The sequence below is a fragment of the Mustela nigripes genome, chromosome 10 (genome assembly GCF_022355385.1).
Source record: "Mustela nigripes isolate SB6536 chromosome 10, MUSNIG.SB6536, whole genome shotgun sequence".
NCBI lineage: Eukaryota > Metazoa > Chordata > Mammalia > Carnivora > Mustelidae > Mustela > Mustela nigripes.
This window is the reverse complement of record NC_081566.1, coordinates 3,559,177-3,572,285: the sequence shown is the minus strand read 5'-3', so window position 1 is coordinate 3,572,285 and position 13,109 is coordinate 3,559,177. Positions and strand designations below refer to the sequence as shown.

Here is a 13,109-nt window from a genome sequence, read left to right as displayed (position 1 = left end):
AGGGGGAAGCAGGCTCCCCGCTGAGCAGAGAGCCCGATGCGGGGCTCGATCCCAGGACCCTGAGATCACGACCTGAGCCGAAGGCAGAGGCTTTAACTCACTGAGCCACCCAGGTGCCCCAAGTTCACCACTTCTTAAAATAGCAAACTTTCCAGATTTATATTATTTACTTATCCTCAACTTTTCAGAAGCTTTCCTTGGTTTAAGCAAGGTCTATCAGTGACCATCCCGGGCACAACTTTCTAGATACACCCACCTGGTGGGAAAAAATTAATCATGGGTGAAAACATCCACTATTTCATTTAGTCTCTCCCTGGGCCTGTCTGTTTCCTGAAAGTCACAAATACAGTAACGCATACTGTCTCGGCCAAATTACCTGCTCTAAGCCTAACCCTGACAAAAATCCTCCTCCCTGTTTCCTTCCTCTATTGTATCCGGGGCGGGGGGGGGGGGGGGGGGGGGGGGGGGGGGGGGGGGGGGGCAGGAGCACGCGACATCACTGCTGGTCCGCTATCGGGTCAAGTAATGGAGGGAAAATCGCGGCGTAAAGACTGGTCCAGTGGAAAGTAATGGAAAGAGGAGGGGCAGCGTGAGGATTAGAGGGAGGCACTGAAACAGTAAGAGGAGGAAAAGAAGATGATGACCTGAACGGGGCTCCCAGCTCTGAACGCCAAGGTCCAAACTCAGCTCTGATTCTGTTTTCGACCTTGGGCAAATCTTTTGGTTTCTCTGTATCCTAATGTAGCTCCAGGAAGTCAGCAAAGAAATGAAGACCGAAGAAAGCTTCTCACAGAACCTAGTGAAATGCCCGTCCTTGCTACCGATAAAAAGCGAAGCTGAGCTACCTCTGACAAAACAGAAACAAAAGCACCAACGTGGTATTAATAAACCCTCTAATTTGTCAGAATAGTGTTTACCTCAAGAAATGCAAATGAGCAAATGAGCGCCAACCGCCTTCCTTTGCCTCCCCCACTTCTGAACAGTCTCGACAGATTCCACTCTCAGGTTTGCCTTCAGAACATTTTCCCAGACATTTTGTCTTCAATTGATTTCACCACTTTAACTAACTGCCTTACTCTTTAAAAAACAAAAACAAACAAACTAATAAACAAAAACCCTCCTGTCCCTTTGGCCTTACCCCCCTGGGGGTCCTTACAGAGCCACTGGCCCAACCCGTCCACTGGTGCTTCGCCCTCACTGCACCCAGTCATCTACTTAATCTCTCCGAACTCTTCTCCCTCCTACTCCCGCCTCAGGCCGTCTCCAGTGCACAGTGTCTCCCTGTGATAAGGCAACAGTCTAAACTCACTGCTGTGCTGTGCAGTCAGACCCCGAGACACGGGTAACCAGCTCCCCACTTCGACACCGATACTTTAGGACCTGCAGCCTTGAGTTGAAATGACACCGGGAACTCCCATATTGTCTACTTTCCTCCTTTATCCCAATTCAATTTCAGAATTGTGGATTTTCAAGGGTTGTTTTTTTTTTTTGTAAAAATTAATTGATACAGTATAAATTATTTTGTCCCAGTTTGCGTTATACCCAACTGCATTTATTTTACAAAATGACTTGAAGGTTGAGATCTCATACCTTACGTTGTCAGTTCTTTTTATACATACCGCAGTTTCTGGGCATTCACACTTCCTGCTGTGGCCTCACCCAGTGTAGTCAGGGCTCCAGAAACACATGTTCATTGACTTGACTTGCTCCTATTTCTCAAGAGTACCAACAGGAGTCCTATCCAAGGCTAAATCTCAGCTTGGCCACCTACTAGCCATGTGACAGTCCACAAATGACTCGTCTCTAGCCCTGAGTTTCTTCGCCTATCAACATGGGGATGTGAAAACGGACCAAGTAAAGAAAGCATGGAAAGCATACTAACGGTGTCGTTGCTAGTAGCTAAACAGACACAGGCCTCCTTCTTGCTTCCACTTTATAAAAATGTGTTCAGTATTATATAATCCACCAGGATTTTTAAGTGAATGCTAAGGGGCACCTGGATGGCTCAGTGTTAAGCACCCCACTTTTGATTTCAGCTCAGGTCACACATTCAAGGTAGTGGTATTCTTTCTCTCCATTTGCGCCCCCCACCACCAAAATGTCTTTAATTAATTAATTAATCAATTAACACTGAAAGTCTGAGAAATTACAAAGCAGACTTAGAGCCAGACAAAACTTTGGTCATACAGAAAGATTGGATTATTCTATAGAGTACATTAGTTCAGGGCTCTCTTGACTTGGTTCTGGTGAGAGAGAAAAAAAAATCATTTATTTCTTTCAGCTGCTTGTAGTATCCTCAATATCAAATAAATTATAGTAATAAAAAAATAATTCCATTAGCCCTAACAAAAGGTACTACTACCTAAGACAAACACCTAATATAATAAATGTATGTTCCACTGGTAGATAACCCAATAGCCTAAACGCTAGCATAATAGCATAGCTAACTATTAAGTTTCCATTCCTCGAAAGTTCTGGACGACTGCCTATCCAAATTCAATCTTAAAGAAGTTAATCGACTTCATTTTTTGATATCTGTCAATCAAAAGTAAATTTCACAACAGAGATATCCTATCCAGTCCAATTTACCTAGTTATATTGCTTCTCAGATACTACTAATAAAAAAGAATTAAGTTGACTTTGGCACTTAAAACCTACCAACTATAAATCTGTGATAACATTAAGTATATTATGTATGTTAATTCAGCAAAAATGTCTTTGTAATTTCAGGTTTTAGCAATTCATTGTTGGATGAAGAAAGTTCATGTGTCTGATTTTTTATTTAAAGAGACTCTTGGGAGGGGCATCTAGGTGGCTCAGTGGGTTGGACCTCTGCCTTCCGCTGGGGTCATGATCTCAGGGTCCTGAAAGAGAGTCCCGTGGCGGACTCTCTGCTCACCGGGGAGCCTGCTTCCCCCTCTGTCTCTGCCTGCTGCTCTGCCTGCTTGTGATCTCTCTCTCTCTGTGAAATAAATAAAACCTTTAAAAATAATAATAAAATTTAAAGATTTTTTAAAAAATGGACTCTGGGGAACCATGAGCGCAATTTTCAAAAATTATCACACCTTATTTGTTAGCACTCATTTACCTAATAACTTTAACACCTAGAACCCATTTGTTGAAAAATATTCACTAATTCAGATGCTTTGATATTTAAAAAAATACTTTCCCTCAATACGATCCTATTTCTGAATTAAGAAGTCTTACTAATATGAATGCTTCTGTGCCTAATCTCATTTGCAATAGAGAACTCTTCCCTCCTCAATTTTTAACTACTTTCCTGAAATCAGTCAAAGAACTTAAGAATAGTGTCTATTGGGGCACCTGAGTGGCTCAGTGGGTTAAAGCTTCTGCCTTCAGCTCAGGTCATGATCCCAGGGTCCTGGGATTGAGCCCTGAATCAGGCTCTCTGCTCGGTGGGGAGCCTGCTTCCTTTCCTCTTTCTGTTTGCTCTCTGCCTACTTGTGATCTCTGTCTGTCAAATAAATAAATAAAATCTTAAAAAAAAAAAAAAAGAAATGTGCTCCCTCAACATAGTCACTTTAAAAAGAGTCTTTTTTTAATCATTAATCACAAAACCTATGCTACTTGTACAAAAATCAAGTCTATTTAACATTCAGACTAGAATAAAATGATGTGGAATTTCTCTGCCTATATAATTAGCATTGAAGAACTAATTTTTTTTAAGATTTTATTTATTTATTTGACAGGCAGAGATCACAAGTAGGCAGAGAGTCAGGCAGAGAGAGAGGAGGAAGCAGGCTCCCCGGTGAACAGAGAGCCCGATGTGGGACTCCATCCCATGACCATGGGATCATGACCTGAGCAGAAGGCAGAGGCTTAACCCAATGAGACACCCAGGTGCCCCGAAGAACTAATTTTTTTAATTTAATTTTTTTTCAGTGTTCCTAAATTCATTGTTTATGCACCATATCCAGTGCTCCATGCAATACGTGCCCTCCATAATATCCACCACCAGGCTCACCCAACCTACCCCCAACCCGCCGCCAAAACCCTGTTTGTTTCTCAGAATCCACAGTCTCTCATGTTTCGTCTCTCCCTCTGATTTCCCCCAACTCCCTTCTCCTTTCCATCTCCTAATGTCCTCCGTGTTATTCCTTACATTCCAGAAGTAAGTGAAACCATATGATGATTGACTCTCTCTGCTTTACTTATTTCACTCAGTATAATCTCCAGTCCCGTCCATGTTGATACAAAAGTAGGGTATTCATCCTTTCTGATGGAGGCATAATACTCCATTGTATATATGGACCACATCTTCCTTATCCATTCATCCATTGAAGGGCATCTTGGTTCTTTCCACAGTTTGGCGACTGTGGTCAGTGCTGCGATGAACATTGGGGTACAGATGGCCCTTCTTTTCCCTACATCTGTATCTTTGGGGTAAATATCCAGTAGTGCAATTGCAGGATCATAGGGTAGCTCTATTTTTAATTTCTTAAGGAATCGCCACAGTGTTTTCCAAAGTGCTACACCAATCTGCATTCCCACAAATAGTGTAAGAGGAAAACTAATGTTTTTAACAAGTATATCATCATAAAACATTTACACATTAGCAACTAGTACAGTTTTCTTTTAATACCTCCATAAGCAAGTTATATGTGCTCTAAACACATACTTAAATAAACAACCCAATTACATGCTACAGCTCCCTTCAAGAATGTCTAATATGGTAAAGAAGAGTACTTATCCTTTAACTAATATTGCTTCTGCCCAAGAGGTTGCCTCAAATCTTCTGTGAAATGAGGCAAGGTAGACATAAATAAATATGAATAAGAGTATTAATGTGGCAGCTTCTTGTTCACTGAGGTGGTGATTGATCAAACAAAGAAGCTAAAAGTATTTATCAGAGGTTCGGTAAATCTAAGTAAGGCGGGAACAACATGGTACAAGTGTTTTAGGGTACAGGTATGGAACCTAGACACCCCATGCTTGGATCTATCCTAGTTCTAGTGGTCTTATCTCAAATTAGATCAGCCATGAGCAAGTTACTCAAACTCTCTAAATCTCGAATTTCTTCTTCCATAAAATGAAACTCATAAGAGTACCTTCCTTTGTGAGGCTTTAAGAGTATTAAATGAGATTACCCACTTATAACCTCTTAGCATAGCAAGCTCTCAATAAATGTTAACCACTATCATCATCATCTCACTGCACTGTTAAAAAAAAAAACTTGGATATGAAAGTAGTTGAGTAAATTCAGTTCTTCCACACACAAACCAGACAAATGGGCAGAACCCCAGTCCAGATGATGAACCCCTCTATTCACACCATGGGTTTCAGCTTCTACTCATTCAACCTTACGCTGCCTCTCACTGCCAGTCTATACCTCATCTGAACAACCAAAAGAACAATCTGGTTCCTCATACTATATTACATTAATATGTAAATTCATCACTTCAGAAAGAAAATCACAAACAAGCAGTTCATTCATGACTCATTTTATCTAGAACAATCTCAAACTTGTCACCCCAAAATTGGATTTTACAGCTACAGTTAAATGAAGTAAACACATTCACAACCATTCATTCAGTGGTATCAGGAAAAAAAAATCAATATAAACTATCTGAGAAAAGAAAATAGCCTATTAAATACGGATTGTTAAATATTGAGGAAAATGCATCATTATTTTGAAGAGAACAAGCTTAAATGAGAGCAAACACAGGCAACGACCCCTTGTTTTATGACTACATTCAGTAACTGCACAGACGCCAGAGTCTTAAAATGAAAAAACAGCTCCATGTAAAAGAAGAAAGTTTCATCCTTAAAGGAAAGGGCCTTATCTTTACTGCAAAATTTCTGGATAACAAAAAGATAAAAGGTTACAGTGGAATAGGAGTAGTTTTTTTTTCTGCCTAGGACCAATCTCCTTTCAAAATTGAGAACTCCTTTTTCCCTAAGGTTGGTTTATAATTAGAAATTAGATTCCTCAATAATTCAATGACTGAAACCTTTATTAAAGTCAAATGACCTTTTTAATTAATTTTTTTCAAATATATAAGCTCTGCTAGGCAAGTGTCGTGTCTACAGATAATAAAGCCTTTATATATTTATTAAATGAGAATTTCCCTCTATGTTCATCCTTTGATTTGATATTTTAACACTAATTAATTATTGGTAAAACCTTTTAATAAAGTATAACAAAGTATTAATGTGTTTTGCTAAATGCTCTGATTTGTATAATGCTTATAATATCTGTATTTTTCATTTTATCATGAAAAATATTTCAGCCAAAATAATTTACTCTTCTATTCTCTTTTTTTGAAATTGTCATTTTAAAAGACTATAGCTAGTGAGGGGAAATGTATGCAATTTTATTATAGTACTAAGAAGTGTGTCAGGACAGAATTAAGATACATGCCTAAAACTGACATTAGGTTCAAAAGCTCTTGACACAAACAATGCATTTATAATACAGGCCCACCCAAGTAAATATATTAAGGATGCATAAAAATATGGTAATCGCATTTGAATTAGTCACTATTTTAATCTTTAAGTATTTGTTTTAAAAACACCAAGTAGTTAAATGACGATTAAGGTACCATGCTAAATGTCCTGGAGTTTGAAAATTCAAAAATCCATTGTCCTCGAACCTCACTTTCCCTATGGAGGCCACTTTAAACTTAGTGAATGTCATTGCCAATAAATCCAAAAACAATAAACCCCTAAGTATCTGACTGCCCTGGGTCTATGTTTGACATCCCACTCACCCATCACTCCACCATCAGTCTAAGATGACGTATGCAAAATGCTTTACCCTCACTTTTCTCATCACTCAAATGGTAAAACCAAAGTGAAGTGATTAAGACACTTACGCAGAGACTGCAGCCAATGGTCCGCAATTTTACTTTTTTATTAGGATTCGAAGCTTCGTAGCTCCTACAAGGGGGAAGGAAGAGCGCCGCGGGCCGACAGGGCACCCGCGGAGGGGAACAGGCGCTTCGCAGACCCTGGGCGACGCGGGGTCCGGAATCCCGCACGCCACCGAGCACAGACGGACAGACAGAAAAAGGGACAGGCACGTTCTGGACGTCAACGCACTTCAGCAGCCCCGAAGCCGCGTGCGGACCGCCGTGCCGTCCCCGCTCGGGCCGCGGTCGCGCTGCTGCCGGCCCCCGGTTGGCCGCGGGAGGCACAGCGGCCCGGAGCGCTCCCCGGGCCCTTCTGGGCTAGTGTCTGCCCTCCCGGGCGAGGCCGTTAAGGTGACTCAGTCCCTCGCGAAGCGCCCGCGGGAGCGATGCTGACTCCCGCCTCGGAAATCAATCCTCTCGCTTTCTGGGTCGAGGGCGGCGCCGGAATCGGGACTCAGCGCCGGGTCTCGAAGACCCGCCGGACCGAGCCGCGCGCCGGGACCACAGCGCGGGGGGAGGGGCGCGGGGAGCGCGCGGGGGGACGCGGGTCGGCTCCGAGGCGGGCGGGGATGACACGGCATCCGGGCGGCGCGAGGGCGCGCTCGCCCGCTCGGTCCGCGGCCAGAAGCGCGGGAGGGAGTAGGTGCGGCCGCGGACGCCGCCGCTGTCCGCGACGCTCGGGGAGAACGCGGGGCGGCGCGGCCCGGGAAGCTCCGCACGACAAACGGCTCCTTTCTCCGCGCACCGCGCCTCCCCGGCCGGGGGCAGGCACCGCGGTCTGCACAGCGGCCAGCGCAGCGGGGCCGACAGCCGCGGCGGCGAGGGCAGCAGCTCCCCGGGGGGCGGGGGCGAGCCCCAGAGGCTGGCGGAGAGCCGCGGGGAGGCGGACGGGAAAGGAGGGGTGCGGCGCCGGGAGAGCGGGCGAGACGGGGACCGGGGCGCCCCCGGGCGCGCGACGCATCCCGGCTGCCCGAGGCGGGCGCGCCGGGCGGGGGGAGCGGCTCGCGCGCGGACCCCTCCCCCGGCTCCCCGGCCGGAGGACGCGGAGGAAATGGCTTTGTATCGCAGGATGAAAGACAGACAGCGGGGCCGGCCGCCGCGGGGGGGGCGGAGGATGCCCGCAGCCGGGACGACCCCGCCCGCCCCACGGACGCCGCCGCTCGGCCCTCGTTCCGCCCGCGCCGCGGCTCGGCGCTCGGGCTCCCGCCGCCCCGGCGCGCTCCGGCGGCCCCGAGCGGGGTCGCCGGCCCCGCCCCCCGCGCCCCGCGCGCTCACCTGCCCACGAAGTTCTCGAGCACCGAGCTCTTGCCCGCGCTCTGGCCGCCCACCACGGCGATCTGCGGCAGCTCCAGCAGGCAGCTCTGCCCCAGCGCCGAGAAGGCGTCCTGCAGCCGGTTCACCAGCGGGATCAGCTCCTCCATCTCCCGGTTCCCCATCCTGCCAGCGCCGCCGGCCGCACGCCGGCTCCCGCTCTCCTCTGCGACCTGGCGGGGGAGCTGGGGCCGCGCCGCGCGAGCCGCCCCTGCCGCGCCGGGTGCTGCCAGCGGGTTCCAGCGCCGACGTCGGACCCCGCCGCGCGCCCGCCGCTCGGCTCTGACAGCTCACGGCCCGCAGCGCGCCTGCGCGGGCGGGAGGGGCGTGGCCTGGCGGCTCGGCCGCCCCATCCGCGCCCCGCCCGGCGGCGATTCGGCGGGAGGCTTCGGGCCGGACCCTGCGGCCGCGCGCTCACGCACTGCCTCCCAGCTGCGGCCAGATGCACAACCTGCGTCTCTGGACCCCGAGCTCGGAGGCGCGGGTACCGCCCTCGGTCGGGGGATCGGCACCGGCTACGAAGCCCTGCGGATAACCGCTCAGCCCTGTCAGCGGCGGTAGCCCCAGCACCGCTGTCGCCGCCAGAGTCACTTCCCAAGAGCAAGTCCCGTGCGCGCACGCCCCACTTCAGAGCCCCGCTCCCCTCAGAGCGGCGGCCTTCAGAGCGGGAGCCCTCGCCTCCGACGTCCACTTCGGGACCTCAGCGGTCGGACCCCGCCGGATCGCTCGACCTCAGCGACCCCACCTCCCAGCCCGACCTAGCGGAAACGTCAGCCCGTCGTGCCGCCGCCGCGCTCCCTCTCTGCGGCCCCCCGCGACTCCTCCGGCCTCTCTCCCGCCCGTCCGCCCCGGGGGCCACCGGAGAGCGAGCGCTCTGCACGCGTTCGGCCCAACCGAGCGCACGGACACGTGCCTGCGCCGCCGACGGAGACACAAAGACGAGCGGCTGTGCGCGCTCGGCCTCCTCAGACTCCTCAGAGGGCTCCTCTTCGCGAGTAAACACACGTGCTCTCCGGGACCGAACTCAGGGCCTTTTCCTGTCTCGCACCTCAGACTCCAGCTGAGCATTCTGCCTTGGCTTTCATTCCGCGTACTGTCCGGCGGCCGCAGGAATCGGAACGCGGGCCCACCTCCCTCCCTTTTACCACAGACTGAAGTCCCGCTGGTCCTGGACCTCACTACCCGAATGTCCCACAAGGACCTCCGACGTGACTGACTCAAAACTGAACTCATCTCTTCTAATCTCAGCACTTAATGCTATAAAGTTCCCTTTAGCCCTAAAAAGACTTGTGTAAAAAAAAATGCCCTAATGACCAAAACACTAAGAAGAACCTAAATGTCCATCAAAAGGTGAACGAATGAGCAAGTAGGACCTGGGCATACTTCCAAGCAACAAAAAGGAGTGAGCGTCTGATAGAGCAATAACGTCGTTTCAGCTTCAGATAATTATGTTGAATGAAAGACCCCAAAGAAGACATATTGTATGCTTCCATGTATACGAAGTTGCGCAATAGGCAAAATTATCTATGTTGATAGAAATCAGACCACTGGTTGCCTTTGAGGTGTAGGGATTGACTGCGAGAGGCACCAGAGATCTTTGCAAAGTGAGGGAAATGTTCTTGATTTGGATATGAGTAGACATTGGTGGACTCATCGGACTAAACATTTAAGATCTCTGCATTTCACTGTAAATTGTATCTCAGCTTTTTTAAAAAGAGAAAGACAAAGCTGACTGCATCACCTCCTCCCCTGAAGAGCATCCCTCATAGGCTATCTGCCCACCATGCCTTCTTCAGGAATCCCCCCTCCATCCACCACATGGTTGTAGCCCGAGTAGTCATGAAGATAGAAGGGCATGAAGAGCAACTAACTGTGTCCTCCGGGTGCTTCCTATCTCAGCAAGAGGCCTGCCCAGTCCCAACCCAGACTCTGGACATCATGCTACTCCTTTGCACTCTCTCTCAACCTCATATCAAGTGGGATCCCAAATTATGCCCATTCTACCTCCCTAGAGCCCACCTCATCCCCTTCATCTTTGCTACCGGCGCCTCATTTATAACTATCATTTGTTAACTATCTCCTTATGTATTTCCTATATATATGTGTGTCCTGAATAGATTGTCATTACTGCATTTGGCACATTGCATTGAATCTCTGATTTACATGTCTCTTTCTTCCACTAATGTGATAGGTAGAATAATGTCCCCCTACCAAGGATGTCCACGTTTAAATATCCAGAATCTGTGAATATGTTACCTGTCATGGCAAATGGAACTTTGCAGATGTGATTAAACTAAGGACCTTGTGATGGGGAGAATATGCTGGACTATCCCGATGGGCCCAGACTAATCACATGGATCCTGAAGAAGAGAGAGCCTTACCCGGCTGTTTCAGAGGGAGATGTGACTATGGAAGAATGGTCACAGAGACACAACTTTGCTGCCTTTAAGATGGAGGGGGGCGGGGCAAAGCCAGGAGATGTTGACCACCTCTAGAAGCTAGAAAAGTCAGGGAAACAGATTCTCCCTAGAGCCTCTAAAAGGAACACAGCTCTGTTGACACCTTGATTTTAGCTCAGTGAGATCTGTGTCAAACTTCTAACCTACAGAGCTGTAAGATAATAAATTTGTGTTGTTTTAAACCACTAAGTTCGTGCTAATCCATTACAACAGCCACAGAAAGCCAGTACAACTAATGATACGTTCCTTGAGGGCAAGATCCATCTTTCTGATTCTCAGTGCCTAGCACCTAAGAACACCATAGTCAACAGGGGATAGACAGAAACAGATTATCACAGCACAAGGTAGCACATGTTCCGTTCCAACTGTGATATGGACTGACCTGTGTCTCCTCAAAATTCATATGCTGAAGTCCTCCGTGTGGCTGTATTTAGAGTAAGGTTAAATGAGGTCATAAGGCTGGAGCACTGATCTAGCAGGACTAAGGTCCTTACAAAGCTTGCTCTATCTCTGCCATGCAGGGACACAGTGAGAAGCAGGCCATCTGCGAACCAGGAACAGAGTCCTTACCGGCAACCAAATCAGTCAGCACCTTAATGTCAGGCTTCCCAGCCTCCCAAATTCTGAGGAAATAAGCTTCTGTTGTTTAAGCCACCCTGTCTACATGTCATTATGGCACTCTGAGCAGACTCAGACATCACATTCGTTTAAAGGGAAAAGGGGAAACAAGATGGGAATCAGGGAGCTACAATTCCGTCGGGGGAGGCCTTGAGGAGATGTCCAGCACTCTGCTCTGTGCTGTGAGGAACACAAAAAACTCAGAAGCCCTTGCCCTGAGTATCTCGCATTCTAATGTAAAAGACAATGTTACCATGCATTAAACAGAGAATGTGTAATCATTACAGAAATTTGCATTTCATGTGCACTGAAGCCAAGCATGTCATCTCTACTCTCTAGAACTTCCTTCAGATCAGTCCTGCCCACCCACTTCAAGAAACCAACCTGAACTACTTTCGTTCATTGGTTTCCCTCTTTACTTCCCATTTCCAGAGTCAGTTCTGCAATAACACGGAAACAGGCGAAATTTAATACTCACACTCAACATGCTTTTTGCATAAATTAATCTAAATAAAACAAATAGCCAAGAAAAGGAAAACTCCGAGGGTAAAATCTTAGGGGGAATTTTTGACACAAAGACAACCTACACCTTTGAGGGTGTGTGTGAAGCAGCAAAGGGGAGCCCGGTCAGCCGCCCCCGCTTCCTGACTGCATCATGTGATCACCTCAGCCCTGCTCCAGCACCAAGTGATGAATACAAACTCCTGCTCTCTATCACATTTGTTTCCTCACCTCGAGGGAGAAGATTCCTAAAGGTTAACAGCCATTTTCGGGTGTGGCTCTCTACCTAAGAAGTTAACATTTTATGAACACATCTGAACTGTTATTGAAATGAGTATTTTCCTTCAGGCTCATTTTGAGAAGCAACAAGCCTATTGCAGTAATGCTGCATTTCATACAGTATCATGGAACACCTCCTTTGAAATTAATAAGCCTTATCGAAAAACTCAGTTTTTCACAGTCTCACATCATTTCAGATGAACGGAATGTTATCTATGCAGATAACATTCTGCCACATTCATAGGACTTAGGACCAAATAACTTTTGGTTAATTCTAAGAATTAAATATATATGTTTAAATATCCATATCTTAAATAGACATATATTTTTAAAATATGCTACAGGCTGGAAGCAAACTCCAAGGAGTTAGAAAAGTCTTGAGGAGGGAAAACATCTCTGGAAAAATATTTCACCTCTCGAAAAAGAGCACACACTTGAATATATGATTTAGGAATTCACGGTTTAAAAAAAAAAAAAGTCACATTTCTACAGACCTACATCTCATATATCTCCCACAGTGCCTAGCTCAGTAATCAATAAATATTTATGAAGCATCGGAACCCAAACTTTAAGCATTTGTCATGTCAATCTTTGTGAGTGCTTCTGGGTAAATTATAGTATTATTCTGTGTACAATTTAGGACCTACTCAAGTTCTACAGTTCTTTCTCCAAAGGTTATTACTTGGACGGATTTTAGATCTTACCACCCATCAGTTTATCTGCAGGCATCTTTTGAGTTTCTGTGAAAGCCAATGAACGTCCAGTATAGACACACAGACTTCCAATATCATACCCATGCTCGTTGGCACTTACGTCTCTCAGGGCTTCTCTCCTTCAGCCAAGAGCAGGGGTCAGAAAGCAAAGACTCCTTGGGTGCCTGGGTGCCTCAGTTGGCTAAGTGTCTGCCTTTGGCTCAGGTCATGATCCCAGAGTCCCTGGATCAAGTTCTGCATTGGGCTCCCAGCTATGCAGGGAGAAGCGGACTCCCTCTGACTTTCTCCCCTCTCATTCTCTCTCTCTCAAATAAATAAGTAAAATATTTAAAAAGAAGGAGGAGGAGGAGGAGGGG

At 47.1% G+C, this 13,109-nt stretch overlaps 1 protein-coding gene across 4 annotated transcripts in view; it reads right to left on the bottom strand.

Moving 5' to 3' along the window:
• Positions 1-8,458, bottom strand: part of DNM3 (dynamin 3) — a 540,277-nt gene extending 531,819 nt beyond the window's left edge. For 2 of the 4 annotated variants that reach the window (XM_059412462.1, XM_059412461.1), the window contains exon 1: positions 8,148-8,454. In XM_059412462.1, coding sequence (XP_059268445.1) covers positions 8,148-8,308 — 161 coding nt within the window. In that variant the 5' untranslated portion in view covers positions 8,309-8,454. Of the gene's footprint in view, positions 1-8,147 lie in introns of all 4 variants that reach the window. The other 2 variants (XM_059412463.1, XM_059412464.1) reach the window with 2 other exon arrangements.
• Positions 8,459-13,109: the final 4,651 nt, after the last annotated feature.